At 39.5% G+C, this 13,318-nt stretch overlaps 1 protein-coding gene and 1 pseudogene across 1 annotated transcript; both read left to right on the top strand.

The window, feature by feature from the left end:
* The first annotated feature begins 357 nt into the window (after positions 1 to 357).
* On the top strand, positions 358 to 1,263 carry LOC132171428 (germin-like protein subfamily 1 member 13). The gene is made up of 2 exons (XM_059582736.1): positions 358 to 500; positions 593 to 1,263. The coding sequence occupies exons 1-2, from the start codon at positions 374 to 376 to the stop codon at positions 1,126 to 1,128; spliced, it is 663 nt and encodes a 220-aa protein (XP_059438719.1). The 5' UTR covers positions 358 to 373; the 3' UTR covers positions 1,129 to 1,263.
* Positions 1,264 to 3,072: 1,809 nt separating this feature from the next.
* On the top strand, positions 3,073 to 3,841 carry LOC132169697 (germin-like protein subfamily 1 member 13; annotated as a pseudogene).
* The last annotated feature ends 9,477 nt before the right edge of the window (positions 3,842 to 13,318 follow it).

The raw sequence follows: 13,318 nt of genomic DNA, 5'->3' as shown, positions 1-13,318 counted from the left end.
CTGTCTCATTTGACATCTTAAGCAATCTAGATTTGAGTGCTTCCGTTGTTTATTGACCAAACAACCTTTAAATATGTTATGGCGTTGAAGTGGCATGAGAAGAAGTAATCAAATAAGAACAAAGAGAAAGCATGAGAAGAAGTAATCAAATAAGAACAAAGAGAAAGCATGAGAAGAAGAAACCCACGGAGGCTCAAATTCTGCGTTAGTTGTTGAAGAACTTGGTACTTGTAATATTAAATATCCATAACCACTCAAGACTTTGTGTAGCAGAACCAATGACCATTTCCATAGCAGTTATCTATAAATACACATGTTTCCCATTCAATATTTTATCACCCATCACCAAGTTACACACAAAGCTTATTTAGATATGATGAAAGGAGTCCATTTCCTTGCAATTGTTGCTCTCTTGTCACTTGCATCCTCCTTTGTCTCTGCCTTCGATCCCAGCCCTCTTCAAGACATTTGTGTTGCAATTGATGACCCCAAATCTGCTGGTATTTATAATTATGTTCATTACTTTCTGCTTACAAGCATTATTATATATCTTTATTGGTTTCTTATTATTGCAATCCATTGTTTCCTGCAGTGTTTGTGAATGGGAAATTCTGCAAGGATTTGAAGGATACCAAGGCCGATGATTTCTACTTCTCTGGGCTCCAAATTCCTGGAAATACAGACAATCGAGTTGGGTCAAATGTCACTACTGTGAATGTGGACCAAATCCCAGGCCTCAACACTCTAGGCATATCTTTGGTTCGCATTGACTATGCACCATATGGACAAAATCCTCCTCACACTCACCCTCGTGCGACTGAGATTCTGGTAGTCGTAGAAGGTACTCTGCTAGTTGGTTTTGTCACATCCAACCCAGAGAATCGTCTTTTCACCAAAGTTCTAAAGAAGGGAGATGTATTTGTGTTCCCAATTGGTCTCATTCACTTTCAGTTCAATGCGGGAAAGACTAATGCCGTAGCCTTTGCTGGTTTGAGCAGCCAAAATGCAGGAGTCATCACGATAGCAAATGCTGTTTTCGGATCTAATCTTCCCATCAACTCTGATGTTCTCGCCAAAGCTTTCCAACTTGACAAGAATATTATTAAAGATCTTCAGAAGAAGTTCTGATGGGATAATTAGAGAAACTTATAAAACTATTATGAACCCTTTTCCCGTTTTCCTCATTCCATCATTACAATTTTAAAATAAAAGGTTGCGTATGTAATGCTCCTTTAGGGGAGTTGGAGTATAAAATAATGTTGACATTTGCTGATCATATCTCTCTTTGCGTGTGTGTGTGTGTGTGTGTGTAACACAGTAAGAAAGTATTGGGGTTGAATTAAAGGACGTAACTCCTTTTTGAACCAGCCATATTTGTCAAGCATATAAAAATGGACAAATTCCAACTTGTCTATGTGGGATTTTAACCATAACTTGCCTATATAGGATGGAATTTGGTTTAATTTATCATAATATTACTGTATATGTTTAAACTCATCTTTTTAACTTGAATTCAGACTTCTTATTCTAAGGGAGTTTTAGAGAAATTGTGATGTTTATTTTGGTTATTAAAATGAAAAATGCTATGCTTGCAAACAAATTTTACAAAAAAACTTTTACAACATGACGTGGCACAATATGATTGGGTTTCTCAAAACTTGAATTTATCTCATTTCCAATTATGTTGTGCCGCATCCTGTTCTAAAAGTTTGTTTGTAAAATCTTGTTTGTAAGTCTAGCATTCCACTATTAAAATACCTTTCATTAACTCCTAAGTTTTCACATTTTGGACAATGAAATTAGAGGGTTAGTTACCATGTGATCATCAAGTGATTCACTTCCCATTAAAAATTTAGCTTCATATTTCTAAAGGAACGCTCAATCGGCTGGAGACCACCCCTTATGAACCAGAGGTCACTAGTTTGAAACCCCCTACCCCCTTTCCCTCCCCTTGTGCAAACATGTCAAAAACATTGCCCTCGGGTTTTATAGAAGGCTTTTGCATTGTTTGAAAAGTTTGAGAATAAAATTAGGGTTAATTACCTTTTTAGTACTTAGGTTTTCACTTTTTTTATTTTTTTCATACATAGGTTTCAAATCATATCATAGATGATACCTGACTTATAGGTAAAGACAAATTTAGTACATCCGTCAGCCCAAACTAACAGACTGCCACAAGTCATAACGTAATGCCACATGTCCTAAAAATAATTAAAAAAATAAACAAATAAATAAATCCTAAAAATAAATTAAAAAGTAAATAATAGGATGGCCTGGCTACCCTATATTGGCCCACAATGGTGACCGGCCACCCCCACTTTGGCCATTGGGGGTAGCTGAGGTTGGAATGTTGTGCCCAAACCCCCAAGGCCATTGGGGGTAGTTCGGCCACCCCTAATGGTCAAAAAGAGGTGGCTGAAACCACCCCCAAAGGTTTTGGGGTGGCTCGACCATGGTAATGCGAGAAGCATCACGCGATTTGAAGCAAATCTTAGGCCTGTAGTTTGGAAGATTGCTTCAAAGAAAATTGAAAGAGTTTTGCCCGTCGGACTCAAGTTTGGTCCTGGATGGATAGGAGAAAACGAGGCATTATTAAAGCACATGCAGTCTTTATTTATCGAGGAGAAATATTCTGAGACCTCAATACCAGATGACAACGCAAGCAAGCTTCTCCATCAAAGCAGATCCAACTAAAACAGTGTTTTTGCAAATGGATTTTTGTGGGAAGGTCGAGAAGACTTTTGAAGAGAAATACGATTTCGATCATAAACAAGACCGGTTGATCAGTTGACATCTTCAGCAACCTAGATTTGAAGACCAAAGCTTCTTTACAAATATGTTAAGGCATTGATCGATAGCCATCAGAATCAGAAGAAGAAATCGAAACGTGGTTAAAAAGTCTGCATTAGTTGTTGAAGAACTTGGTCCTTGTAATATTAAATATCCATAACCACTCAAGACTTTCTGTAGCAGAACCAATGATAATTTCCGTAGCAATTATCTATAATGCACATGTTTCCCATTCAATATTTTATCACCCATCACCAAGTTACACATAGAGCTTATTTAGATATGATAAAAGGAGTCCATTTCCTTGCAATTGTGGCTCTCTTGTCCCTTGCATTCTCCCTTGTCTCTACCTTCGATCCCAGCCCTCTTCAGGACATTTGTGTTGCAATTGATGACCACAAGTCTGCTGGTATATATATAATTATTTTCATTCCTTTCTGCTTACAAGCATTACTGTATATCTTTATTGATTTCTTACTCTTGTATGCTATCTTACAATCTATTGTTTCCTGCAGTGTTTGTGAATGGAAAATTCTGCAAGGATTTGAAGGATACCAAGGCCAATGATTTCAATTAATCTGGGCTCCAAATTCCTAAAAATACAGAGAATCAAGTTGGGTCGAATGTCACTACTACGAATGTGGACCAAATCCTAGGCCTCAACACTCTAGGCATATCTTTGGTTTGTATTAACTATGCACCATATGGCCAAAATGCCGTTCACACTCACCCTCGTGCCACAGAGATTCTGGTAGTCGTAGAAGGTACTCTGTTAGTTGGTTTTGTCACATCCAACCCAGAGAATCGACTTTTCACCAAAATACTAAAGAAGGGAGACGTCTTTGTATTCCCAATTGATCTCATTCACGTTCAGTTCAATGCGGGAAAGACTAATGCTATTGCCTTCGCTGGTTTGAGCAGCCAAAATGCACGTGCCACCACGATTGTAAATGCTATTTTCGGATCTAATCCTCCCATCAATGCTAATGTTCTTGCCAAGGCCTTCCAACTTGACATGAATTTTATTGAAGCTCTTCAGAAAAAGTTCTGATAGAAACTTATGAAACTATTATGATTCCTTTGCTAGTTTTCCTCATTTCATCATAACAATATTAAAATAAAAGGTTGCATATGTAACTCTCCTTTAATGGAGTTGGAGTATAAAATAATGTTGACATTTGTTGAGCATATCTCTCTCTCTCTCTCTCTCTCTCTCTCTGCGCGTGTGTAAAACACAGAAAGAAATGGGAAAAAGTATTGGGGTTGAATTGAAGGTCATAAATCCTTTTTGAACCAGCCATATTTGTCAATGCATGTTGTTAGGGAGAGAAACACTAAGGGAGTCAAATAAGGGTAAGTTAATATACATATATGGATGCCACTTTTAGCCCAAAAGCCTAAGCTAATGGGCTTGGGTCCATTTACCTATATTAAGTACTTTTTCTTTCTTTTCTTTTTCTCAATGTGAGACACAAACTTCACAAGTGTATGCACAACAAATATCCCATCACTTGTGGGTCTATACCACATTGACCAAACTCCCCCTCACACAAGAGTGTCATGCGTATTCCAAGAGAAATGACACGTTTTTTACGTGAGTCAAACCAAAATACTTGTAGCAGCAAAGCAGAAGCTAACCATTGGCTCTAATACCAATTGTTGGGGAGAGAAACACAAAGAAAGTTATACAAGAGTAAGTTAATATACATATTAGGACATAATTTCTAGTCCAAAAGCCTAAATTAATGAGCTCGGGTCCACTTAAGTATATTAAGTACTCTTTTTCTTTATATTTTCTCAATGTGGGACACAAACTTCACAACAAGTGCATGCATAACACATAAAAAATGACATATTCCAATTTGTCTATATAGCTAGGGAGGTCACTTCTCCATGTTTGATTTTTAACCATAGTTTTGTCTATATAGGATGTAATTGGTTGAATTTCTCATAATTTTACTTTAAAATTTTAAACTCTTCTTTTTAACTCAAATTCAAACTTCTTGGTCTAAGAGTATCTTAGAAAAATTGTGATGTTTATTTTGGCTTATTAAAATACATATCATTAGTAAGTTTTCATATTTTGGGACAATGAAATTAGAGGGTGAGTTTTAATACAATAATTATTTTCCTTATGACTTTTCATATTATTAAGTACATCAATTTAATTATTTTTTATTTATTACATGGTACTTAGTGACCATATGACCATCAAGGTGATTCATTAAAAATTCAGCCTAGGGTATTATAGAAGAGTAATGTTATTTAGTGGACTATTATATAATTGTTATACAACTTCTTGTTGTGGAAGTAAAAAATCAGCCCAGGAATTAGCCCTCGTAAGAAAAAAAAAAACTTTATTTATTTATTTTTATTTTTATTTTGAATGATTCGGGAGCATAACTCATTATAGAAGGCTTTTGAATCCTTTGAAAAGTTTGAGGATAAAATTAACTAAAAACCTTAATTTAACATGTGATAGTACAATTATGTGAAAGTTCAAGAGCTATATTTAGACTAAAGGGGAGGATTTTTCCCACTCTTTATCCAGATGAAATAGAGAATGGAAGATCTTATAGGAATTCTTCCAAAAACAAGAAGGGAAAGTAGCTCACTTAGATAAAACATGTGCTCAAAAATTGGCTCATCTATACACTTTCAAAGCATTCTAACTTTAAAATGAGGATAAATCGACGCTAATATGAGAAATACAATTAGAAAAAAGAGCAGGAATAGAAAAGGGAAGGCTTGTTGATAGCAAGCACCACCAATAGAGAATCACCTTCAAAAAAAATTACCAAAGTTGGAGGAGATAGCCAACAAAGCCGCCAATGCTTCACCTTTAAGAACATCATAAGAATGCTATTTAGAAAGGACCACCAATAGAGACACAACATCAAGGAAGGGTTGTTGACAGCAAGCACCACCAATGGAGAACCACCCTCTAGAACACAATTACCATAGCCGAAGGAGACAGCCAACTAAGCAGCCAACAAAGCCACCAATGCTTCACCTTGAAGAACATTAGAAGAATGCCGCTTTAGAGAGGCCACCAAAATAAAAGGGGGAAATCCACTTTACCCTCAAAAGTATTGACGCATTTGCGTTTTGGCGCATAATAAGCGTTGAATGTTGCACATTCAAGCCCCTTAATTTACATATGTTAATTCCTTAGCGTTGTTATTTGTTTGATTTCGCTTTGTTTTTGTGTTTCAGGTCTTATTTGACAAACCATTGAAAAATTGGGCATAAAAGGGCAAAAAGCTGAGCATTCTGGATCTAGGATCGAGCGCAGCCACTCCTGAGCTCGAGTGCACCTATGCTCAAGCGTTTGCGGCCAGGGATCGAGCGCATGCCTGCGCTCGTGCGCATAACAGCTAGGCTCGAGCGCACTGCGCTCGAGTGTACAAAACCTTGGATCGAGCGCACTCGGGCATGTATTGCATGGCAGCAATCCTTTTCCAGTGTGGATTTGGTTTTCAATCTCCCAATTACACTAGGAGACTAACCTCCGGTTTTCTGAGGGTTTCTAGGGTTTTTAGGGTTTTCCTAATCCTTATAAATAGGGCTCTAAACGTTGTAAACAGACACACCGCTTTCTAGAGTTAAAATTTCAGTAAATTGTCTGTGAAACTTCGAAGATCATGAGCGGCTAAACCCAATTGTGGGGTATTGATGTAACCCTTTCCGAGCACAATGGTTTGATTGTATTTAATTTCTAGTTTTTCAATTTATGCATGTTAATTGTATAACTCTAAGGATTGCTACAATTGATTTATGTTCTTCATATTAAATGCAATTGTTCTTTAATCCCAATTCAATATTAGTAAAATTCTTATCTTGTCTTAGAAATTATTTTACTATTATTGAACTCAAATCATTCTTATTTTCTGTGATTATTAGAATGATGGTTATACAATGGTTCTTAATTGGCATGCAATCAATAGGGTTAGATGGACCATACCTAGGAGAGACGGATCATATTACACCCTAGTTTAGTGTAATTAAGGTAGACGATCCGTGCCAACCGAAGATGGGTTATGCTATTCCATTGATTGTATGAAATTATTTTCATATGTTTGCTTGTTTAAATTATAACATGCATAGAATGAATTGTTAGAATTAAATATGGTTAACCATTGATGTGGGGATCGTAGTGAAATCAATACCCTACTTTCTCTCTCTCTCTCATATATTTACTCTTTTTATTTTCATGCACTTTAGTTTTGAAGCAAATCAAATCAAATCAAATCAAATCGCATTTTAATTAAGTTAACTTTAATCTTTTAAATTTTGATAATTAAACCTCTACAGTCCTTGAGGTACGATAACCTCTCTATAGCCGTATCCTACAAAGATTCGTCATATTGCGAGTAGTTATTTTTATAATAGATATTTTTTGTCACAAAAATACCACATCAATTTTTGGCCCCTTTGCCGGGGACTGCTTAACGGTTTTATTGTCAAATTTTAAGGATTAATTTTAGCCTAATAATCTAATTTTCTGTTTTCCGTTGCTAACTTTAATTTGTTTTTTTTTTTTTTTTTTTATTTTTAGTTTTATTTTTTTAGAATTCTCAAACAGGTTCGTAGCAGCCTTCTCTATGACTGAGATCGAGTGCAGGTCGTGTGTGATCGAGCGCACGTATGCACTCCATCGTCTGCACTTGATCCCTCCATGCCTACGCTCGCACCCATCGACGGCAGTACGCTCGAGCGTACCCTGTCGTGCGATCGAGCGCACCAGCAGCAACCTGCATCCAAAATCCCAGCGCATCTAAGGGCCGTTTGTGAGCTTTACTTTTCTGTTTTAGCTCAGTTTTTCTTTTCTTTCTGTTTTGTTTATGCTCAGTCGCCGTTCTTTGTCTTTTCCATTAATTTCTTGCGACCTTGAAATTGATCGCACTCTTAGACAAATTAGATCCCAAAGAACCCCTAATTTGCTAGAAGAGCATTCCACTAAGACCATGGGTGACGGTAACCACATAGCTTTGTAAGATCATTATCTTCCTACCACTTACACTACACCCACATGTCTCCTGCTGCCAGAAATTACGGCAACCCATTATGAAATTAAGCCCAGCACTATACGAAGTTTACCTTCTTTCCTAGGGCTTAGCACTGAAAATCCTTATGACTTCCTTAGTGATTTTGAAGTAATTTGTGATACCACTAAAATGAAAAGATTCACTGAGGATGCCCTAAGGATGCGTCTTTTTCCTTTCTCCCTCAAGGAAAAAGCCAAACATTGGTTCCAGTCCTTAACACCCAACTCTATCACTTCTTGGGCTCAATTGCAGCAAGAATTTCTTAAGAAGTATTTTCCCATAGGAATGACCAATGACACTAGGAGAGCTATCACTACCTTCTCCCAATATGAGGGAGAAGATTTCCATGAGACTTGGGATAGGCTGCAGAGCTTACTTAGATCATGTCCACACCACGCTGTCCCAAAATGGCAGCTAGTGCAGTGTTTCTATGATGGGCTGACCGAGTCCAATAGAAAAATGGTGGATGCATCATGTGGAGGAACATTCATGTTAAAAAGGAAAGATGAAGCATGGTCTATGTTTGAAAATTTGAGTAACAATTCTCTTCAGCAGGTTTCCACTAGACGAAGGGCACCAGCACCTAAAGCACTCAAGACAGAGAGTTTGTATGAAGCAGGCCATTCCCCAAACATTGCCAACCAAGTAGTTGAGGCTATCACCAAGAAGCTAGACCAATGGATGACTGCTGGTTTTGCTCCTAATGCTGCTCACACGCACACACTACCTAAATCGTGCTCATTCTGTTCTAGTCCTATGCATCATGTAAATAACTGCCCTGTTATTGGAAATTATACTGATATTGCTAATGAGCAAGTTAATGCAGCTTTCTCCAAACCGGGTAATGATCCGTACTCCAATACCTACAACCCCGAGTGGAGAAATCATCCAAATTTCTCGTGGAAGAACTCAAATTTGGGCAACCCAACCCCAGGGCCACACAATCAAGCTCAATCCAACAGGCAGCCCTATCAACCTCATTCCACTTACCGGCCTTCACAGCAGCAATACCAGGCCGCACCACCTCCCTCAGATTCTAATTTTGAGGATCGGATGCTAAAAATGATGAGTGACTTGGCGGGCGAGATAAAGCAGATGGTGAAGTCTCAACAGGAGATTGTGAACTCACATTCCCAATCCATTGCCAAGCTGGAAGCTCAAGTTGGACAACTTGCCAACACCCTCAACAAAAGGGACGAAGGAAAGCTTCCAAGTCAACTAGTAGTAAATCCTAAAGGGCACTTCATACCATCAGCAAGTTCAAGCCATCACCACCTTGCAAAGCGAAAAAATAATTGACAATCATGTGGAGGAGAAGAAGGATGAGCACACGAAGGTTGCACGGAATCTGTAGAATGATAAATGCAAGCAAGTAAGCAATGAGGCTTCGTCATCAGTAGCTCCCACTCTAGAGATTCCATATGAGCCACAACCCCCTTCCCAAAATGTCTCAAGGCACCGTCTCACTTTGGGAAACAAGGAGAGAAAATACAAGGAATGATGGAGATGTTCAAACAGGTGAAAATTAACCTCCCTCTTCTTGATGCCATCGCACCAATGTCAAGTTCCTTAAAGACTTGTGTACTCAAAAGAGGAAGACCATAAATAACATCCCCATGAAAGTCCTTCTGATTGAGCAAGTGAGTTCCCTGATTAGGCACAACACTCCTCCGAAGTTCAAGGACCCCAGGGCTCCTACAATTTCATGCATCATCGAAAAAAGGGAAATTGATAAGGCACTCTTAGATCCGCGAGCTGGTGTGAATTTACTTCCATATTCAGTATACCAGCAGCTCGGCCTAGGGGAGCTAAAGCCCACCACAGTGATTCTGCAACTAGCTGATCGTTGGATTAAGAAGCTTAGAGGGATTGTATAAGATGTGATCATCCAGGTGGATAAATGTTTCTTCCCAGTCGACTTTATAGTGCTTGACACTGAACCCGTGCCCAATCCTGAGAAGCTAGTTCCTGTCATCCTAGGGCATCCTTTCTTAGCCACAGAGAATGCATGTATCAATTGTCGAACTAGAGTCATGGAGATCTCATTTGACAATATGAAGGTTCAGTTGAATATCTTTACTGCATTTTAGCATGCTCCTGATCAGAATGAGTGTTTCTTTTTGGACAGCGTTGAGGAATATGTAGAAGATTCACTACCTAGTCTCCTGACAAAGGATCCAGTGGAAGGTTGCCTGAATTACTTCGACTTTGAAGAATTCAACCCCGACCAGTACATCAAAAAGGTCCATGATTTGCTAGAAATAGCTGCAAGTGCAAATTTCCATCGATGGAGAGTAGTAAAGGAGCCCCTACCTGTGACATCGAGCACTCCTCCTATTCCTTCTCAACTTTCTCCACTGAAGCTTGAGTTGAAGCCCCTGTCAGCAAAGCTCAAGTACGCATTTCTTGGATCTAACAACACTCTGCCGGTTATCATTGCTTTCGACCTAAAAAAGGACCAAGAAGACAGTCCGCTCGCAGTGTTAAAGAAGTACAAAGAGGCCATTGGATGGACCGTGGCAGATTTCAAAGGCATCGACCCCTCTATCTATATGCACCGGATCCATTTGGAAGAAGATGCTCGACCCTCACATGCGGCACAGCGCCAGTTGAATGCCAACATGAAAGAGGTAGTGATGAAAGAGGTAGTCAAGTTACTTGATGCAGGCATCATCTACCCTATCTCAGATAGCAAATGGGTGAGCCCCACTCAAGTGGTTGCAAAGAAATCCGGCATCACCGTTGTTGAGAATTCTGCTGGAGAGTTGGTTCCACAACGCACAACTACGGGATGGCGTGTTTGCATCGACTACCGGAAGCTCAATTCCCATACCCGAAAGGACCACTTTCCGCTCTCATTCATTGATCAAATTTTGGAGCGTCTTGCTGGCCAAAGCTACTATTGCTTCCTAGATGGCTATTCCGGGTATAATCAGGTTGCAGTTGATCCCCAAGACTAAGAGAAGACGACGTTCACTTGTCCATTTGGCACCTTTGCTTACCGACACATACTCTTCGGCTTATGCAATGCACCTGCCACATTCCAGAGATGTATGATATCTATCTTCTCCGACATGGTGGAGAAATTTTTGGAGGTATTTATGGATGATTTTTCTGTTTTTGGATCTTCTTCTGATAAATGTCTCCATAATCTTTCACTTGTGCTTCAACATTGCAAAGAAACTAATCTAATTTTAAGTTGGGAGAAGAGCCACTTCATGGTGCAGGAAGGTATAGGTTTAGGCCATATAGTGTCCAAAAGAGGTATAGAGGTGGACCAGGCCAAAGTTGAGCTCATTGAAAATTTACCACCGCCCACTTCAGTGAAGTAGATCCGTTCCTTCCTAGGGCATGCAAGATTCTATCGCCGCTTCATTAAGGACTTCAGTAAAATTTCAAGGCCCTTATGTGACTTGCTTGCTAAGGACGCCCCTTTCCACTATGATGAAGCATGTCACGATGCATTCTAGAAGCTTTGGTCTTTGTTATCTTCTGCCCCCATCCTGTAGCCTCTTGACTGGTCTTTGCTCATGTGTGATGCGATTGACTATGCTATGGGTGCAGTTTTGGGACAACGGGTAGGCACGGTTCCTCATGTCATTTATTATGCTAGCAAGACTCTAATGGATGCTCAAGTCAATTACACAACCACCGAGAAAGAATTGCTAGTTGTGGTCTTTGCTTTGGATAAATCTCGCTCATATCTTCTGGGATCAAAGGTTATCATTTTTTCTGATCATGCTGCTCTGCGACATTTGCTTGCCAAGAAGGAAACAAAGCCACGATTGATCCATTGGATACTACTTCTGCAAGAATTTGATATTGAGATTCGGGAAAAGAAGGGTACTGAGAATGTTGTTGCCGACCATCTGTCAAGAATTTTATTTGAGACACCCCAGCCGGTTCCTGTTCATGACACTTTCCCAGATGAGCAACTATTTGAAATCACTCTGAGAAATCCGCCATGGTATGCCGATATTGTCAATTATCTAGCTACAGGATGAATTCCTTCTCATTGGTCTAAACAAGATAAGGACCGCTTCTTCAAGCAAGTTCGATTATATTTTTGGGAAGATCCAGAGTTGTTCAAGTATTGTGCTGATCAGATCATCCGACACTGTGTCCCTGAGAGTGAATTTTCTAGTATTCTCACATTCTGTCACTCTCTAGCTTGTGGAGGACATTTCAGTGCCAAGAAGACAGCAGCCAAGGTTCTACAATGTGGATTTACATGGCCCACCTTGTTCAAAGATGCCCATGAATTCTGCCGAGCTTGTGAGAGATGTCAACTCCTAGGAGCTATGTCTTCGAGGGACATGATGCCATTGAACCCCATCCACATTGTCGAGATTTTTGATGTCTAGGGTATTGACTTCATGGGACCCTTCCCACCATCTTGTGGATATGAGTACATTTTGGTAGGAGTGGATTATGTCTCTAAGTGGGTAGAAGCCATTGCCACAAAGACCAATGATCACAAGGTTGTGGTGAAGTTCCTCCAAGCCAACATTTTCAACAAATTTAGTACTCCTCAGGCCATCATCAATGACAGAGGTAGACATTTTTGCAATCGTTTTTTCAAAGCCTTGTTTCTCAAGTACTCCATCACACATAAGGTAGCCACTCCCTACCATCCTCAAACAAGTGGCCAAGTGGAAGTTTCTAACCAGGAGATTAAACATATTCTGGAGAAGACGGTTAGGCCAGACCGAAAGGATTGGTCCTTGCGCCTCAATGATGTATTATGGGCCTACCGCACAACTTACAAAACCCCCATTGGAATGTCTCCCTATAGGCTGGTATATGGCAAGGCATGTCACCTCCCAGTGGAATTAGAACACAAGGCTCTATTGGCAATTAAGCAGTTCAATTTCGACATTCAAGCAGTTGGTCCCCACAGGAAACTTTAGTTGACAGAGTTGGAGGAGCTGCGGTGAGATGCATATGATAGTGCTTGCTGATAAGCGCCGAATGTTACACATTCAAGCCCCTTAATTTGCATATGTTAATTCCTTAGCATTGTTATTTGTTTGATTTTGTTTTGTTTTTGTGTTTTCAGGTTATAAAATCAAGATGCAATTAATTCCATTCATTTTGGGCTTAAAAGCACATTTTGAGAAGACCTAGGAGATATGATTAAACTTAAACTTAAAGGAAGGGATTAATTCGGAATTTCTCAAATTGGAGTCAAAATCGGATTGGATTCAAATTTGGATTCTGCATATGTCTCAGTATTTTGGCCATAACTTTCGGCTCAAATATCCGATTGAGGTGATTGAAGCGGCAATGGAAAGCTAACTAAAATTTCTACAAATCATTGTGAGAGAGTATTTTCCTAATTCGGAGCGCCACAATGCCAAAATCGCCCCTCAAGATAGGAACGCAATTCTGGGCGAATCCTACTCCGATTTGGATTTGGTTTTCAGTCTCCCAATTGGGCTGGGAGACTGCTCTCCGGTTTTCTCAGGGTTTCTAGGGCT

Source organism: Corylus avellana, chromosome ca2 (genome assembly GCF_901000735.1).
Source record: "Corylus avellana chromosome ca2, CavTom2PMs-1.0".
NCBI lineage: Eukaryota > Viridiplantae > Streptophyta > Magnoliopsida > Fagales > Betulaceae > Corylus > Corylus avellana.
The sequence above is the reverse complement of the archived record's forward strand: the minus strand, read 5'-3'. Positions and strand labels throughout refer to the sequence as shown.